We start from the raw sequence: 13,310 nt of genomic DNA, 5'->3' as shown, positions 1-13,310 counted from the left end.
AAGCAATCCATTGTATCTAGATCATCTGCAGAAGCAGAATATCGAGCCATGGCAGTGACAGTGTGTGAGATGACTTGGTTATTAGCTCTATTGAAGGATTTAGAAGTGTATCATCCAAAGCCTGCAATGCTGTTTTGTGATAACCAAGCAGCTATATATATTGGGGAGAATCCCGTGTTTCATGAGAGGACCAAACATATAGAGATAGATTGTCACTTGGTCAGAGATAAGGTTGAAGATAAAGTCATAAGATTGTTTTTCACTCCTACTCACTCACAGCTAGCTGATTTGCTTACAAAGGCACTCAGTGGTCAACAATTGAAGGTTCTACTTGCCAAGATGAACATTGTGAATATTCACAGTCCTGGTTGTCATCTTGAGGGGGCATATCAAAATAATGATTCGGATCAGAAAGCAAGAGAAGAAATAAAACTGAAGAAGAAGGAAGTGGAATGATGAAGAATGAGATGAACGACAACTTGACTTTGTAGTTTTTAGTTGTGTAGTATAAACGACTGTAGTTTAGTGTTACATTTAAGTTAGAATTGTTCACACGTGTCTCAACTAACACATGCACGTGCTGTAACTGTTTCCACAGATTTAGGGATTTCTGTTTACTCTGTTTTTGGTATTTAAGCACAGAACAATGTACAGAATCAATTGAATCAAATATACAGTTTCTTCTTCACATCCAAAACTCTCTCTAGCTCGATTTTCTGTTTCTTCTTCCTTTCTTGGCTCTCTGTACTTTCTCATAGTCTGGAGTAACACAATCAACTGAGTAGAGGAAGACGGAAATGGCTTTGTTTGCTCCCTCATGAATTCCTTTGGGATAAACCAGTAATTTCCTAGATTCAATCAAAAGAGTTAGAAATAATATTTGATAAATTTAGCAATGGTAGCTTTCGTTTTTATGACAATAAAAGTGTAGTAAGTTTTTAGGCAGTTCAACTAGTAAAATCTCTTATTGTCGAATAAGAGATTAAGAGTTCAAACCTGCGTACACCAAATTGGTGTCTTGGTCTAATAATTAAGAGTAATCATTGGCAATGAATACTATGGTATAAAAAAAATAAAAATAAATGAACAATACCATTTTAAATCTCCAACAACGTATATGCGAGAACAAATGGGTGCTTTATCTTCTTGTGTCAAAAAGTTTTCAATCTTCCAAGTCATAATTCGGTTAGAAGGTTCTTTTATCATGGACAAATAGTCTTGTTTGGCACTACGTTCATGAACAAAAACCTCAGCACCAACTACACAACAATCGTTGACAAGGTATCCATTAGGAAGAAAATTGAAAGAATCAAGAGGGAGAAATTTGTCAAAGCCCCATTCCATCTTAATGTCATGGAATCTTCTAATCGTCCCTTCAGCATCTACAAGATATATAACAAACCATAAGTCTATTAATAAGTATAACAAATTTCCCAACATTTTTTCCAATTGTTGTGGTGTCGTTTTGTGATTCATGTACAATAAATGTGATGTCAATGGTGGTACATGTGTAAGTAATGTTACACTAATCACAATTTATCACTTCAACAAATTATGAAGGAAAATGTTAACGAATACCCTAAGGACATTGGTTTAGGAATTATTTTTAAAATCATTTTGTGGCAAAATGATGAAGCAATTAATTTTTCTGACAACTTTTTATATTTTCCATTAAAGTGGTGTTAAAAAACTTTCCTAATATAATTTATTAACAATTATCCTAAGAACACCCGTTAATATGAACCAATTATGAAAATGGTTATAAAATTTATTATAACAGTAAAATTGTTTATAGGCTTTTGTTAACGGGTGTATTTGCACATAGGTTAAGGAGAGAATTAATAGGCCCCATTGCATTGGAAAGCAACAAAATCAAATATACAAATACTTCTCTAACTAACTAATGCGCGTGACTCCCCAAAAACAATTGATCGATTATAATAAAAAAAACTTATAATACCTTGAGGGCTGAAGAATTCATTAACATGACCCTTGTTTATCTTGAAAATAAAATTATAAAAATAGTAATATTGTACATGAGCAAGTTATTTATATATATAAATCATGAACGACCAAACCTGGAATGGTCAAGAACTTATCCCGTATCTGATCAAACACGAACAATTTGAAGGTGGCATAAACCTCCCAACCAAGAGAATACTTTTCTGTATCAACTATTGACAAATAAAGGGAGATGTGATCAGTCCCATTCATTTTCTTATTTCCTTTTGGATAGAGAGACAACCTCCTGCAAAAGAAGATTGAGTAGACAATGATGAGGCAAACATTTGTATTTTAAATTTTTAATTGAACAAAAAATATTGTGAGTAAAGCATTAGCGTTCACCATTTGTGCCCCCCAGCTTCAAAAACACCAGACTCGTATTTTTCCACCCCAGTCTCACACAATAAAGAGTATGATTGTATTTTAAGTAAGAAATGAGTTGGACGAAAATGTCTTGCTGTTCTTGTGATTGCTGCAAAACATTAGGGATATTTAGATACAATCTAGGAAATATTGGAGGACAAAGTATCAAAAGAAAAAATTTTATGTATACATGTGAAAAAGAAAGATCAACTGTTTAGTACTTTAGATTTATTAACAAAATATAACAAAAGTTGTAAGTTATAGTTAGTTTAACTGGTACAATCTTTTGTCGTATCAGTCATAGGTTGAAATTGACAATATTTTTTAAAGAGGTTGACATCTATATTATGATAGAAACATTTTAGTTTAGGTATTTATTAACCTTTTTTTTTTTTCCTATTGCATGGAGGGATGTCATACGTGTGGCTTATTTGCCATTAATTTTTTTTTTCTCTTTTTGAATTAACTTAATTTTTGAGAGGGGGCTAAGCGTAACTTTTGGAAATCTAAATTATTAATTTTAATTATATATTCTATAATAATAATATATATATATATATATTTGCTAATAGATTAAAAAAAAAAAAAAAATCTATGAACTATGCATCTGTTTCATGCGTTTGGGGTAAGTTTTGGAATTTTGGATTTTTCTTACCTTCGGACCTATGCTGTCAAAAGTTCCAAGTGAAGTAGGCTAGAAAAGGAAAAAATTTTAGTTTGGAGATAAACCTTCAACCTTCTTATATTTTTTATTGAATGTGAATTTTGAAAATCTAAGCCTTGAATTACATGTTTTTATTATGTCCTTCATACTTATAAAATTTCAAGAAAATCAAAGATCTATAATTTCATCAACAATAAATGCTTAAATTTCAAGTTTTTGTGCTTAAATCCTTCAAAATTTCAACAATTAAATGCATAAAAAATAAAATTCGATTTGAATAAAATTTGATATGCATAAAATTTACATTCAATAAAAAAAAAATATATATATATATATATATAAGAAGAGTTTAAAAGGTTTTTCTTCAAACTACTTGAATGTCCACTAGCAAGTAAAGGATATTAGAATGCATATATCTATTTTTATGAACATTGAAATAAAATAAATAAGATACAAAATATCAGTGTCAAAGAACCTTCAAGAGCCAAGAGCCAAGAGGGAAAAAGAACATACCGAATTCGTTGCAGGACTTGAATTCCATGACTTCAGATTTTGGTTTGTCGAAATCCTCTTTATTCAAAACCATTGGTAGTTTGCGTTATTTATAGAGGGGCATCAATATGCCAAAGCACTTTACGCACGTAACCGTACGTGTGATTGTTTGGAAGTAAAGAATAGAGAAGGGATCAAGATGCAGGAAAAAAAGAAAAGAACGAAAGGATTTATGCTTATTTTGATGGGAGAGAAGAGGAGAATCTGAGGATTGGATTTTCTTTAAGGATACATAAAAGAAACTATGATAAAACTTAGTATAGTCCTTGTTAGGATAATTACTGTTCGTTAATTATCGTGTCAAAATTTTAATTGTAAATTTCCATGTATTCGAAATTCCTTTCGATTGTAATTACATTAAGTCAAAGAGGATCAAGTTAGATGAAGAGTACAACCTGCAAACAGCGGGAATTTTGCTATCAAGCGAGCTTAATAGACTTTTAAATTTTGTTATCACAGAACCTTTTGACGGTGTTAAAAAGCAAGCTCTCTAAATAGAATGGGATTCTTCTTATTAAATTGAAAGAAAAATGAGAGAGTACAAAAATAAACATCTCCCACTCTGCTATACCTATACATACACCAACGTAGAGCAAGGCAAAAGAGCAAACAGAAATGGCGCCAAAAATTCTAACTAACTACTATCACTAATAAACCCGAACCAATTACATCAGGACACGTGATCAAATTCTTTAACTATTTCTAGTATTAGCTTCTGCACGTGTTGATCTTGTGACTTCGTTTAGTTTAACTCTGTCGTTTGCCCATTATCATTAAACAACATTGCCGTTTCTTCTTTATTTCCTTTACTTTTCTTCAAAGCATCACGATTTGATCTCTTAACACTCCCCCTCAAGTCCTGAACCTCAGGTTCTGAGACTTGCAATGATAAACAAGAACTTGAGGGCTTCAAAGGCTTTGGAACGAAAATATCTATTAAACCCAATTTCCACACTAATCTTGTAAAAGCTGGAACTCCCAAAGCCTTGGTGAAAATATCTGCAACTTGTGAATTGCTGGCAACATGAAAGGTCTTGATAGCACCTTCTAAAATTTTATCTTTCACTAGATGGCAATTCATCTCAATGTGCTTAGTTCTTTGTGAAAGACAGGGTTTGCTGCAATGTGTAGAGCAGCCTGGTTGTCACAAAAGAGCATAGTAGTTATAGGATGATCAATCTTCAAATCTTTGATCAATTGCAGTACCCAAGTTATTTCACGTGCCACAGTAGCCATGGCCCTGCATTCTGCCTCAGTTGATGATCTAGACACTACTCCTTGCTTATTTGATCTACATGAGACCAAAGAATCACCCAAAAACACACTATAATCTGTCAATAATCTTCTTGTTAGTTTATTTAGACCTTTGAAAACTTAGATTGTTTAACCTAATTAATTAACCAAGTTGTTACTTAGGTTTATTATGCAGATCTAGGTTAAACACAAATAATTATATCACATATAGCAGAATAATAAAGAAGACGTGCGATATGATGATCCAGGAAAACCAATGAAACCATCCAGTTTTAAGGTAAAAAACCTGAGGAGAATTTAACTTAAACAATCCTCAAGACAACAAATTCACTATATAAAAAGGGAGTTTTACTGTAGATTTTTCCCTAAATCTAAAGCTACCTTTTGTAGTACTTACTCATTATCTAAATTTGTTGGAATCAAACTCTTTAATGCTGTGTTTTATTGGATGCAGATTCCAATTCTGATCGACATTCGATTCAGATTCCAAGGCAATTAGCAGAGCAAGGTTAGGAGAGATATATAGTGTTTTATGAAGAAGATTCTGGTGTGATGGGAATTGAAATTTTAAAATACAAGAGACATACACATGGTGATAGACGTGTAGGCCTATAATCGAACATGCAATTTGGATGATGTGTTGGCATGTCCTATCTCCTATGTTATGTTAATAGTCTTATACCATTGTAAGTTTTGATAATCAATAAAGTTTAGTAGTTTTGATCTCAAAAGGATAAAAAGTAAAAACCTTATCCTAATGTAACTAATAAATTATCTCTTTTGATTGCACTATATAACATTTTGATGGTGTTTTAGTGCAGTATAATTTTGCCAATCAAGCACCAGTAGTTTTCAAGTTTCTCAAAAAGAAAAAAGCAATAAGTTTTCAATACACTAATGGAATCAATGGTATTTTAGTTTCCATTATGTAAAACCTAATAATCCATTGCATGTATCCATATTTACCATTCACAATTACCATGGTTGTTTTTCATACCCACATATCTTTGAAAATTGGTTTATAAAATATGCATAGACCATTGATTAGATGCTACCCGAAATAATATTTGACAAAGCAGTGTATGATTAGCGAGTCCCTTTATATTTTTTGCACAAAATGCATATTTTTATTTGTCTAAAAAGTGGTCTTTTATATATATATATATATATATATATAAAGAAGACATTTTTCCTCCAATGATCTACTTAAAGATATTTAAATATGAAAATTAATAAAAATAATTGAAACGGGAGTCAAGCTGTTCTTTTCATTTAGTCAATTTTTAAGAAATGAAATATCCTACACTTTTCTATTTTAACCCTCTATCACTATGAATAGAACCTTATAATCTTTACCCGATTTATCATCATAATTGCATTATGCACAGTTTTCTATATATATTGCTTACTTTTGAATATCCAGAAAAAGAAAGGACATAACTTATTGTAAAAGGAGTATATAAGCCAAGATTAGATTCATAACTTGGTTATAGTAAGATATAATGCTTATTTACCGCACCAAAAAAAAAAAAAAAAAAAAACTAAAATTCACATTCAATAAAATATATATATATATATATATATAAGAAGAGTTTAAAAGGTTTTTCTTCAAACTAGTTGAATGTCCACTAGCAAGTAAAGGATATTAGAATGCATATATATATATATATATTTTTATGAACATTGAAATAAAATAAATAAGATACAAAATATCAGTGTCAAAGAACCTTCAAGAGCCAAGAGCCAAGAGGGAAAAAGAACATACCGAATTCGTTGCAGGACTTGAATTCCATGACTTCAGATTTTGGTTTGTCGAAATCCTCTTTATTCAAAACCGTTGGTAGTTTGCGTTATTTATAGAGGGGCATCAATATGCCAAAGCACTTTACGCACGTAACCGTACGTGTGATTGTTTGGAAGTAAAGAATAGAGAAGGGATCAAGATGCAGGAAAAAAAGAAAAGAACGAAAGGAGTTAAAAACATGATACCACTCAGATGCAAATATCAAAACCAATCAAGAAGTTAAAATCACAAAATTTAAACTTCTAAAACATGAAAATTTCATTTTTCTTCAAAATTCCCAACCAAAACAAAAATTTTCATTTACATATTAATTTATATGCAATTAAAGATAGCCAGATTAGACATCATACACAATCTTATTTACAATATTTAGCATTGATTTGCGTGTAGTATGTGCAACTAGTAAGTGTCCAAAGTACAGAAAAGGTGAATTGTAAATAGTAACCAAACAAATTTTCTACATCATCAATCACATTGGTTTGAAAGTGATTATCATCTAAAGAGTTACATCATATAACTCCCACATCTCCTAGAAAACAAACTTGCAATTAAGTAAAAATAATACCTCGTTTTATCTTGCTGTACAAATGCTACACCTTACCGAGCATACCTTTTATAATTTGCACACAGGTGTTCATGATTGGTGAGTAACAGTGGTGAGATTGTTACTTATGCTTTTCTCCTAAGATTTTCTAGTCCTTATGATCAAAATAGTGTGACCTCAAAATCAAGATCGTTTGTTTAAAGACTATAAACAACTCACACAATTAAGCACTAAATAGCACAAACTAGCAAAGTGCAAAAAGTAGCTCATCAAATCTAAGCAAGGCACATAGTCATGAATGCAAATTTCATTGGCCAACCTTAATTACACACTAAGTGATGTGCATAGAAAAAAATAATTTTTGGATTTTCAAATTTTTATTTTGACCACAACCAAAAGGTACACCTGATGCTTAATAAATAAAAAGCAAAAGCAATTCCTGACAACATGTAATGCAAAACAGTGCTCAACTAAGCTATAAAAGATACACAAACAAGAAATATCAATTTCTTAATTAACCCATGAATACATGTACAAACTAGGACATAATAATACAAAATTAGAGATATCTCATGCACTTAGTTAAGGAACACACACTTTCTATGTTTTTCCACAATGTCAAGCATGTTATAAGTCAAGAGAGAGACATTATAATTCATGTAATCCTCAAGAAAAATAAAACAAAACACATAATAAAATATTTTTATCTTTTTGAAAATTTTCAATGTTTTTGGGTTTTGTTTTTGAATAAAAATATAACCTAAGAAATAAAACAACCAAAAACTAAAAGAAAACATATCCACAAATAATTGAAAGAATTAAATCAGGGACAAGTAAGCAACACTCATCTTAGCAAATCTTTTCTCACCCATACAGCAGGCGCCTTTGGCTTTATAGGTGAAAAACCTTGAGAAATGGAGTGTATTTAAGAGATTACACACTTTTTCTAAGAGAGACCTAAATCTTGCAATTTCCTTTCACAAGCCAACAAGTTTAAATTTTTCAAAAGTATATGAAACAATTTTTCAGGACTTGTAGTAGGAGATATATCATCGTAGATTTTTTGTTTGTTTAGACCCTTAAAAACACAGATTGTTTAAATTTTAATTTATGATAGTTAGGACGAATGTGACCACAAACACTACAAAAGTGACAAACAGGAATAAATTTAGGAACATCAGTATTTCTAGAAGGGTTTTTGGTCATAAGCTTTGGTTCTTGCCTCAACAAACAACAATTTGATCTAATATGACCAACAACACCACAAAGGTGATAGGTAGGCACAAAAACAGATTTTTTTTGCAATTTAGCAGTATGTTTAGACACAGATTTACAAACTTCAGCATCTATATCAAAACTTTTACCTTTGTCTAACCTAGCAAAATAAGCCTTTCATTTCTAATTCCTCTTAAAAGGAGGAATATAAACTTTGTCATCTTTAGGCTTAAGAGAAATAGAAACAGATTTATTATCAACAACAAGTTTGGTATTAAACACCAACGCAGAGCAAGGCAAAAGAGGAAAAAGAAATGGCGCCAAAAATTCTAACTAACTTCCATAACTAATAAACTAGAACTAATTACATCAGGACACATGGTTAAACTCTGTAACTTTTTTTGGTATTAGCTTTTGCACGTGCTGACCTAGTGATGCATCACTAAAAGACATTGATCTTTCTTCTTTATTTCCTTTCCTTTTCTTCAAAACTTCACAATTTGATCTTTTAATAGACTGAAACTCAGTCGAGTGAGTTGTTAGCTTAGATAAAAAATTTTGTTTTTACTAAGCTGTTCACATATCCAATCAAGCCTTTTTAGTGAGTCATATTGTTGGGTTATAGATTGACCCTGATTAATTAATTCAATTGCTCAAGTTAATTAATTAAGTTAAATTACATGTAAATCACGGAGGCACCAACAAATCACCAAATAAACTAAGTGTAGCAGAAATTAAATTGACACTGTGATTTGTTGACGAATGTGGAAAATATCTTGTAAGGCAAAAATCCCACCGGGTGAATTTCATGTCACCACTCCCAACCCAAAAATCCACTAATCAAGAACATGCGGTTACAAGTATAAGAAATCTTACAACTACCTTGGATTATCCCAAAATAACAACCTATAGTTGAACTTTTACTCCAATCTCTAATTGGACTTGATCTTGTAGAGACTTCTTTCTTTGCACGGTTCTCAATACGTGACTAACTCTCAACAGCTGATCAATAGTTGTTGGATGCAAAGTTCTTCACTCCAAAGCACGTTGAAGATCTAAAAGCATTTGGTTACAAAATCCTAAAGCACATAAAAACTCAATAGCTTCACACAGAGTGTATGAGTTCTCTGATTGAGTCTCTGTTTCGTTGATGACTTTAAAATAAAAATTTTATATGGTCTAGAAGTTTAGTGAAAGAAACACTAGCAATCCAAGTCATCGTGGGTTGAAATTTAAATCTGAGAATTCTGAAATTGCAGAGCTTGATAGATCAAGAGGTGTCGAGCTTGTGTCAAGAATCCTCCATGAAGTCTCGATAGATACTAGTGTCGAACTTCACTGAATCAACTTTTCTTCACTTGTTTCTTGGTTCAATCTTCATGTCTTCAATGATACATGTCACTTGTAAAGTAAACTTTACATACCTATTGATACATTAAATCCAACTTAGATCTACCAATTACAAGTAAAGTGACATTTGTCAAAGGATAAGTCAATACATAGAAAATATGATCCTAAAATATATTCATGATGCGTCTATAGGGCTCTAAATGCCATGGTTCATTTTAAACATAAACACAAATAATTTTTTTTTAAAAGAAAAAAAAATGCTAAGATATGGTGGGCCTATTTTACAAATGGGGCATGAAATTTAAATATTTAAATCATGTGGTGATTCACCTAAGTTTAAAGTACAAATTTTATTCAAAACCCTCTTTTGAAAGAAATTGAGCTTGAGGCATTGGTGGTACACAGGGGAGTATAGCCCATGGTCAAAACGTAAGCGAGAAGACTTAACTAAGATCTCGGAACTAAAACTTAAAGATAAATGGGGGCACAAATTCATTCAAGCTATCATTCTCTAAGACAATAACACCTCGAGGCTTATAAGCATATCTCTTGTCATTTTAGAGTTCACTCGTTAAACAAGGGAGTTACCAGGAGCGAAAGGAAGGATGGTTACTGTAAAATAGCCACGAATGAGAGGTTTGCTCAAATAGAGGGGCACTTAGAGGAATATAAGTTCTAATACCATTTGTTGGGTCCCAACCTAGTATTGTGTGAACTAAGAAAATCAACTAAAACTTTTATTAAAAACCTCTTGCTTTTCTTTGCGTTCATACACACAATTGTTATTCTCACTATGCTCATCACACTACAGCCAAACCTTTTTCTTTTTCCTTTTTTCATTATGCAACATTAATCAAAACCCTACAAATTCTCCTTGATTTCCACACTAAGGGTCTGTTTGGATACCGCCTATGGCTGAAAACTGAAAACTGAAAATACTATAGCAAAATAATTTTTAAATGTGTAAATAGTTCTGTGAGACCTAATTTTAAAGAAAAAATTAATGAAATCCGTACTGCGGGTCCCGTGAACAATGCACGGGACCCACACAAAAAAGCCAAACACCAGCCATGGGAAAATGCAAATGCTATCCAACACACAAAAAAGCCAAACACCAGCCATGGGAAAATGCAAACGCTATCCAAACCAACGCTAAGAGTCCAACTGGTTGAGGGATAGAAAAGTGGGAGGATATAAAAGATTTTAGTTTCCCTTATTTGAGTTTGGTTGGGAGCTGGAAAAGTGGAGTGATGAAAACTAGTGTATTTGCTTGAGGAGAAAAGTGAGAGAATGGAAGATGTAGTTTATATAAACTTACTTTTTATATCCTTACTACATGATATATAGGAAATAATTTATTTATGTTTATTAATATTACTTATTATCAATAAAAATTAATAAAATGACGTCTTAAAAAAATTAACACATTACACATTATTTTACTTTTTTTCTCTGTAATTAAAATTTTATATTTTGTTAAATAAAAATTAAATGGAATCGTCCAATAAATGCTTCCATGTTGGGGGAAAAAATCATGGACCTTCGCTAATTGAAAAGGAATAGCACAAAACATGAATATACAAAACAAGAAACAAGTGAAGAAAAACTGTTCACTAAAGCTGGACAGATAGCTTGACAGCTGCTCGATAGATAGCTATCTATTGAGGTTTAATGAGGCTCGACAAATACTATCTATCGAGGTATCTATTGAGAATTACGAAAATCAGTTTTTCAGATCTTATTTTTGACCCATGCTTATATATTTGTGTAGGGTTTCTTTTCTCACAACCTTAGACAAATATAAGGCTTATTTTAGAGCCCATCACATAAGCGAATACAAGGAGAACACATGCAAAAGGTGACCGAAGCTTTAGGGCCCGTTTGGTTTAGAGGTGTCTCAGTTTTCATATCTCAATTTTTAGTTTTCATGACTTAAACTCAAAACCCATAACTCACTACTCAAACTCCACTATCACTCAAAAAATCCCAATACTTTGTTTGGTCACAAAACTCAGTCATTTATCTCAGTTTTTAACTTCACTTTTTGCCAAAATAATGGACCCACCCACTAACACTGCATAGAAAAATACGGTTGCTACCCGCGTCCCTTTTCTTTTCTGCTCTTCAAACCCAGCTTCACCAAAACCCAGCTCCACCACCACCAATGACAAACCCTTCATCCACCAACATCAACCCAGCTCCACCACCACCACCACTACCAATGGCAAACCCAGAAATCCACAACCACAACCACCACCACCACCAACAGCCCTCAACACAACCACAACCTCCACCAAAAAATTCGAATGAATCAAAAATCCAAACCCACCAACAGCCCTTAACCAAAACCACAACCTCCACTAAAAAATCCAAGCCCCAAACCACCATAACCACAACAAAAAAAACCCAAACCCAAATCCTTAGATCAGAGACCCAAACTCAGCCATCTCTACCATCACCGCTTGAAGAAAAAAAAAAAGAAAAAAAAAGGAGCTAAGAGAAGAAACCAGAGTGAAGAACAAAGAAAGAAGAAGAAGAAGAAGAAAAAAATAAAAAAAACCTTAGAGTGGGTCTGAAGAAGAAAGAAAAATAAAGAAGAAGATGAGGAAAAAAAATAAAAGCCTTGAAATCGAAGCCCCATAAGCATACCTTAACTCGATTAAAACGCAAATCACAACTGAAATCGAAGCCCTCTGCCATTTCTGCCATCATCTCGTGAAGAAAAAGAAGAAAAGAAACTAGAGTGAAGAAGAAAGAAAGAAAAAAAATAGAAGAAGATGAAAGAACCCAGCCGTGAAGAAGAAAAAAAAAAGATAAGAAAAAGAGAAGCAGTTGAAAGAACCCAGCTTGAAGAAGAAAAGAAAGAAAGAAAAGAGAAAAGAGGTGACGGTGGAGAGAAAAAGTGAAGAAGAAAAAGTGGTCTTGAGTGTCTAACTGTGGGTCCCATAAAGTCACAATATTTACCACTAAGCTATTGAGTTATGTAACTCAGAAACTGAAAACATCAATTTGGTGTTTTCAGTTTTCGGCACTGTAGCATCACTCAAACTGAGTTTGAGTGATGAAAACAAAGATAGAAAATCAAGCCAAACACCAGATTTTTAGTGGGTCCCACGCCAATTCTCAGTTTGAGTGATGAGAACTCAGTTTGAGTGATGAGAATTGGCTAATCCAAGGGGGCTCTTATTCTCTCTGAAAGAAACTGCTGCGTCTTTGTGCCTTAGGGTTTTGTAACCAAGTACTTCTTGATTTTCATTGTTGATGAAGTGAAGAACTTTGCAGCCAACATCTTCTTCAAGTTGGTGAGTTAGTCACGTACTGGGAGCCATGCATCATTGGTTAGTCACGTACTGGGATCTGTGCAAAAAGGGTGGCATTCATGTTTAAAGAGTTTAGAGATTCTAAAGCGGTAGAAGATTTCTGCTGTAAGTTCATCTACGGGGATTGTAGCGCCTACGGACAAAGGTTTTGTACTAGATTTGAAACTTCTCTTTACTATAGTGGATTGCTTTTCGGGAAGGTTTCCCCCCCAGGTTTTTACTGTGAAACTAGTTTGTTTT

General features: G+C 32.7%; 1 protein-coding gene across 1 annotated transcript; it reads right to left on the bottom strand.

Moving 5' to 3' along the window:
* Positions 1 to 465: 465 nt before the first annotated feature.
* On the bottom strand, positions 466 to 3,632 carry LOC111988140 (MATH domain and coiled-coil domain-containing protein At3g58370). The gene is made up of 5 exons (XM_065779103.1): positions 3,545 to 3,632; positions 2,347 to 2,476; positions 2,079 to 2,248; positions 1,094 to 1,382; positions 466 to 848 (listed from the first exon to the last, which is right to left on the bottom strand). The coding sequence occupies exons 1-5, from the start codon at positions 3,615 to 3,617 to the stop codon at positions 704 to 706; spliced, it is 807 nt and encodes a 268-aa protein (XP_065635175.1). The 5' UTR covers positions 3,618 to 3,632; the 3' UTR covers positions 466 to 703.
* Positions 3,633 to 13,310: the final 9,678 nt, after the last annotated feature.

Source organism: Quercus suber, unplaced genomic scaffold, assembly GCF_002906115.3.
Source record: "Quercus suber isolate HL8 unplaced genomic scaffold, Cork oak 2.0 scaffold_199, whole genome shotgun sequence".
In the NCBI taxonomy this organism is placed as follows: Eukaryota; Viridiplantae; Streptophyta; class Magnoliopsida; order Fagales; family Fagaceae; genus Quercus; species Quercus suber.
The sequence above is the reverse complement of the archived record's forward strand: the minus strand, read 5'-3'. Positions and strand labels throughout refer to the sequence as shown.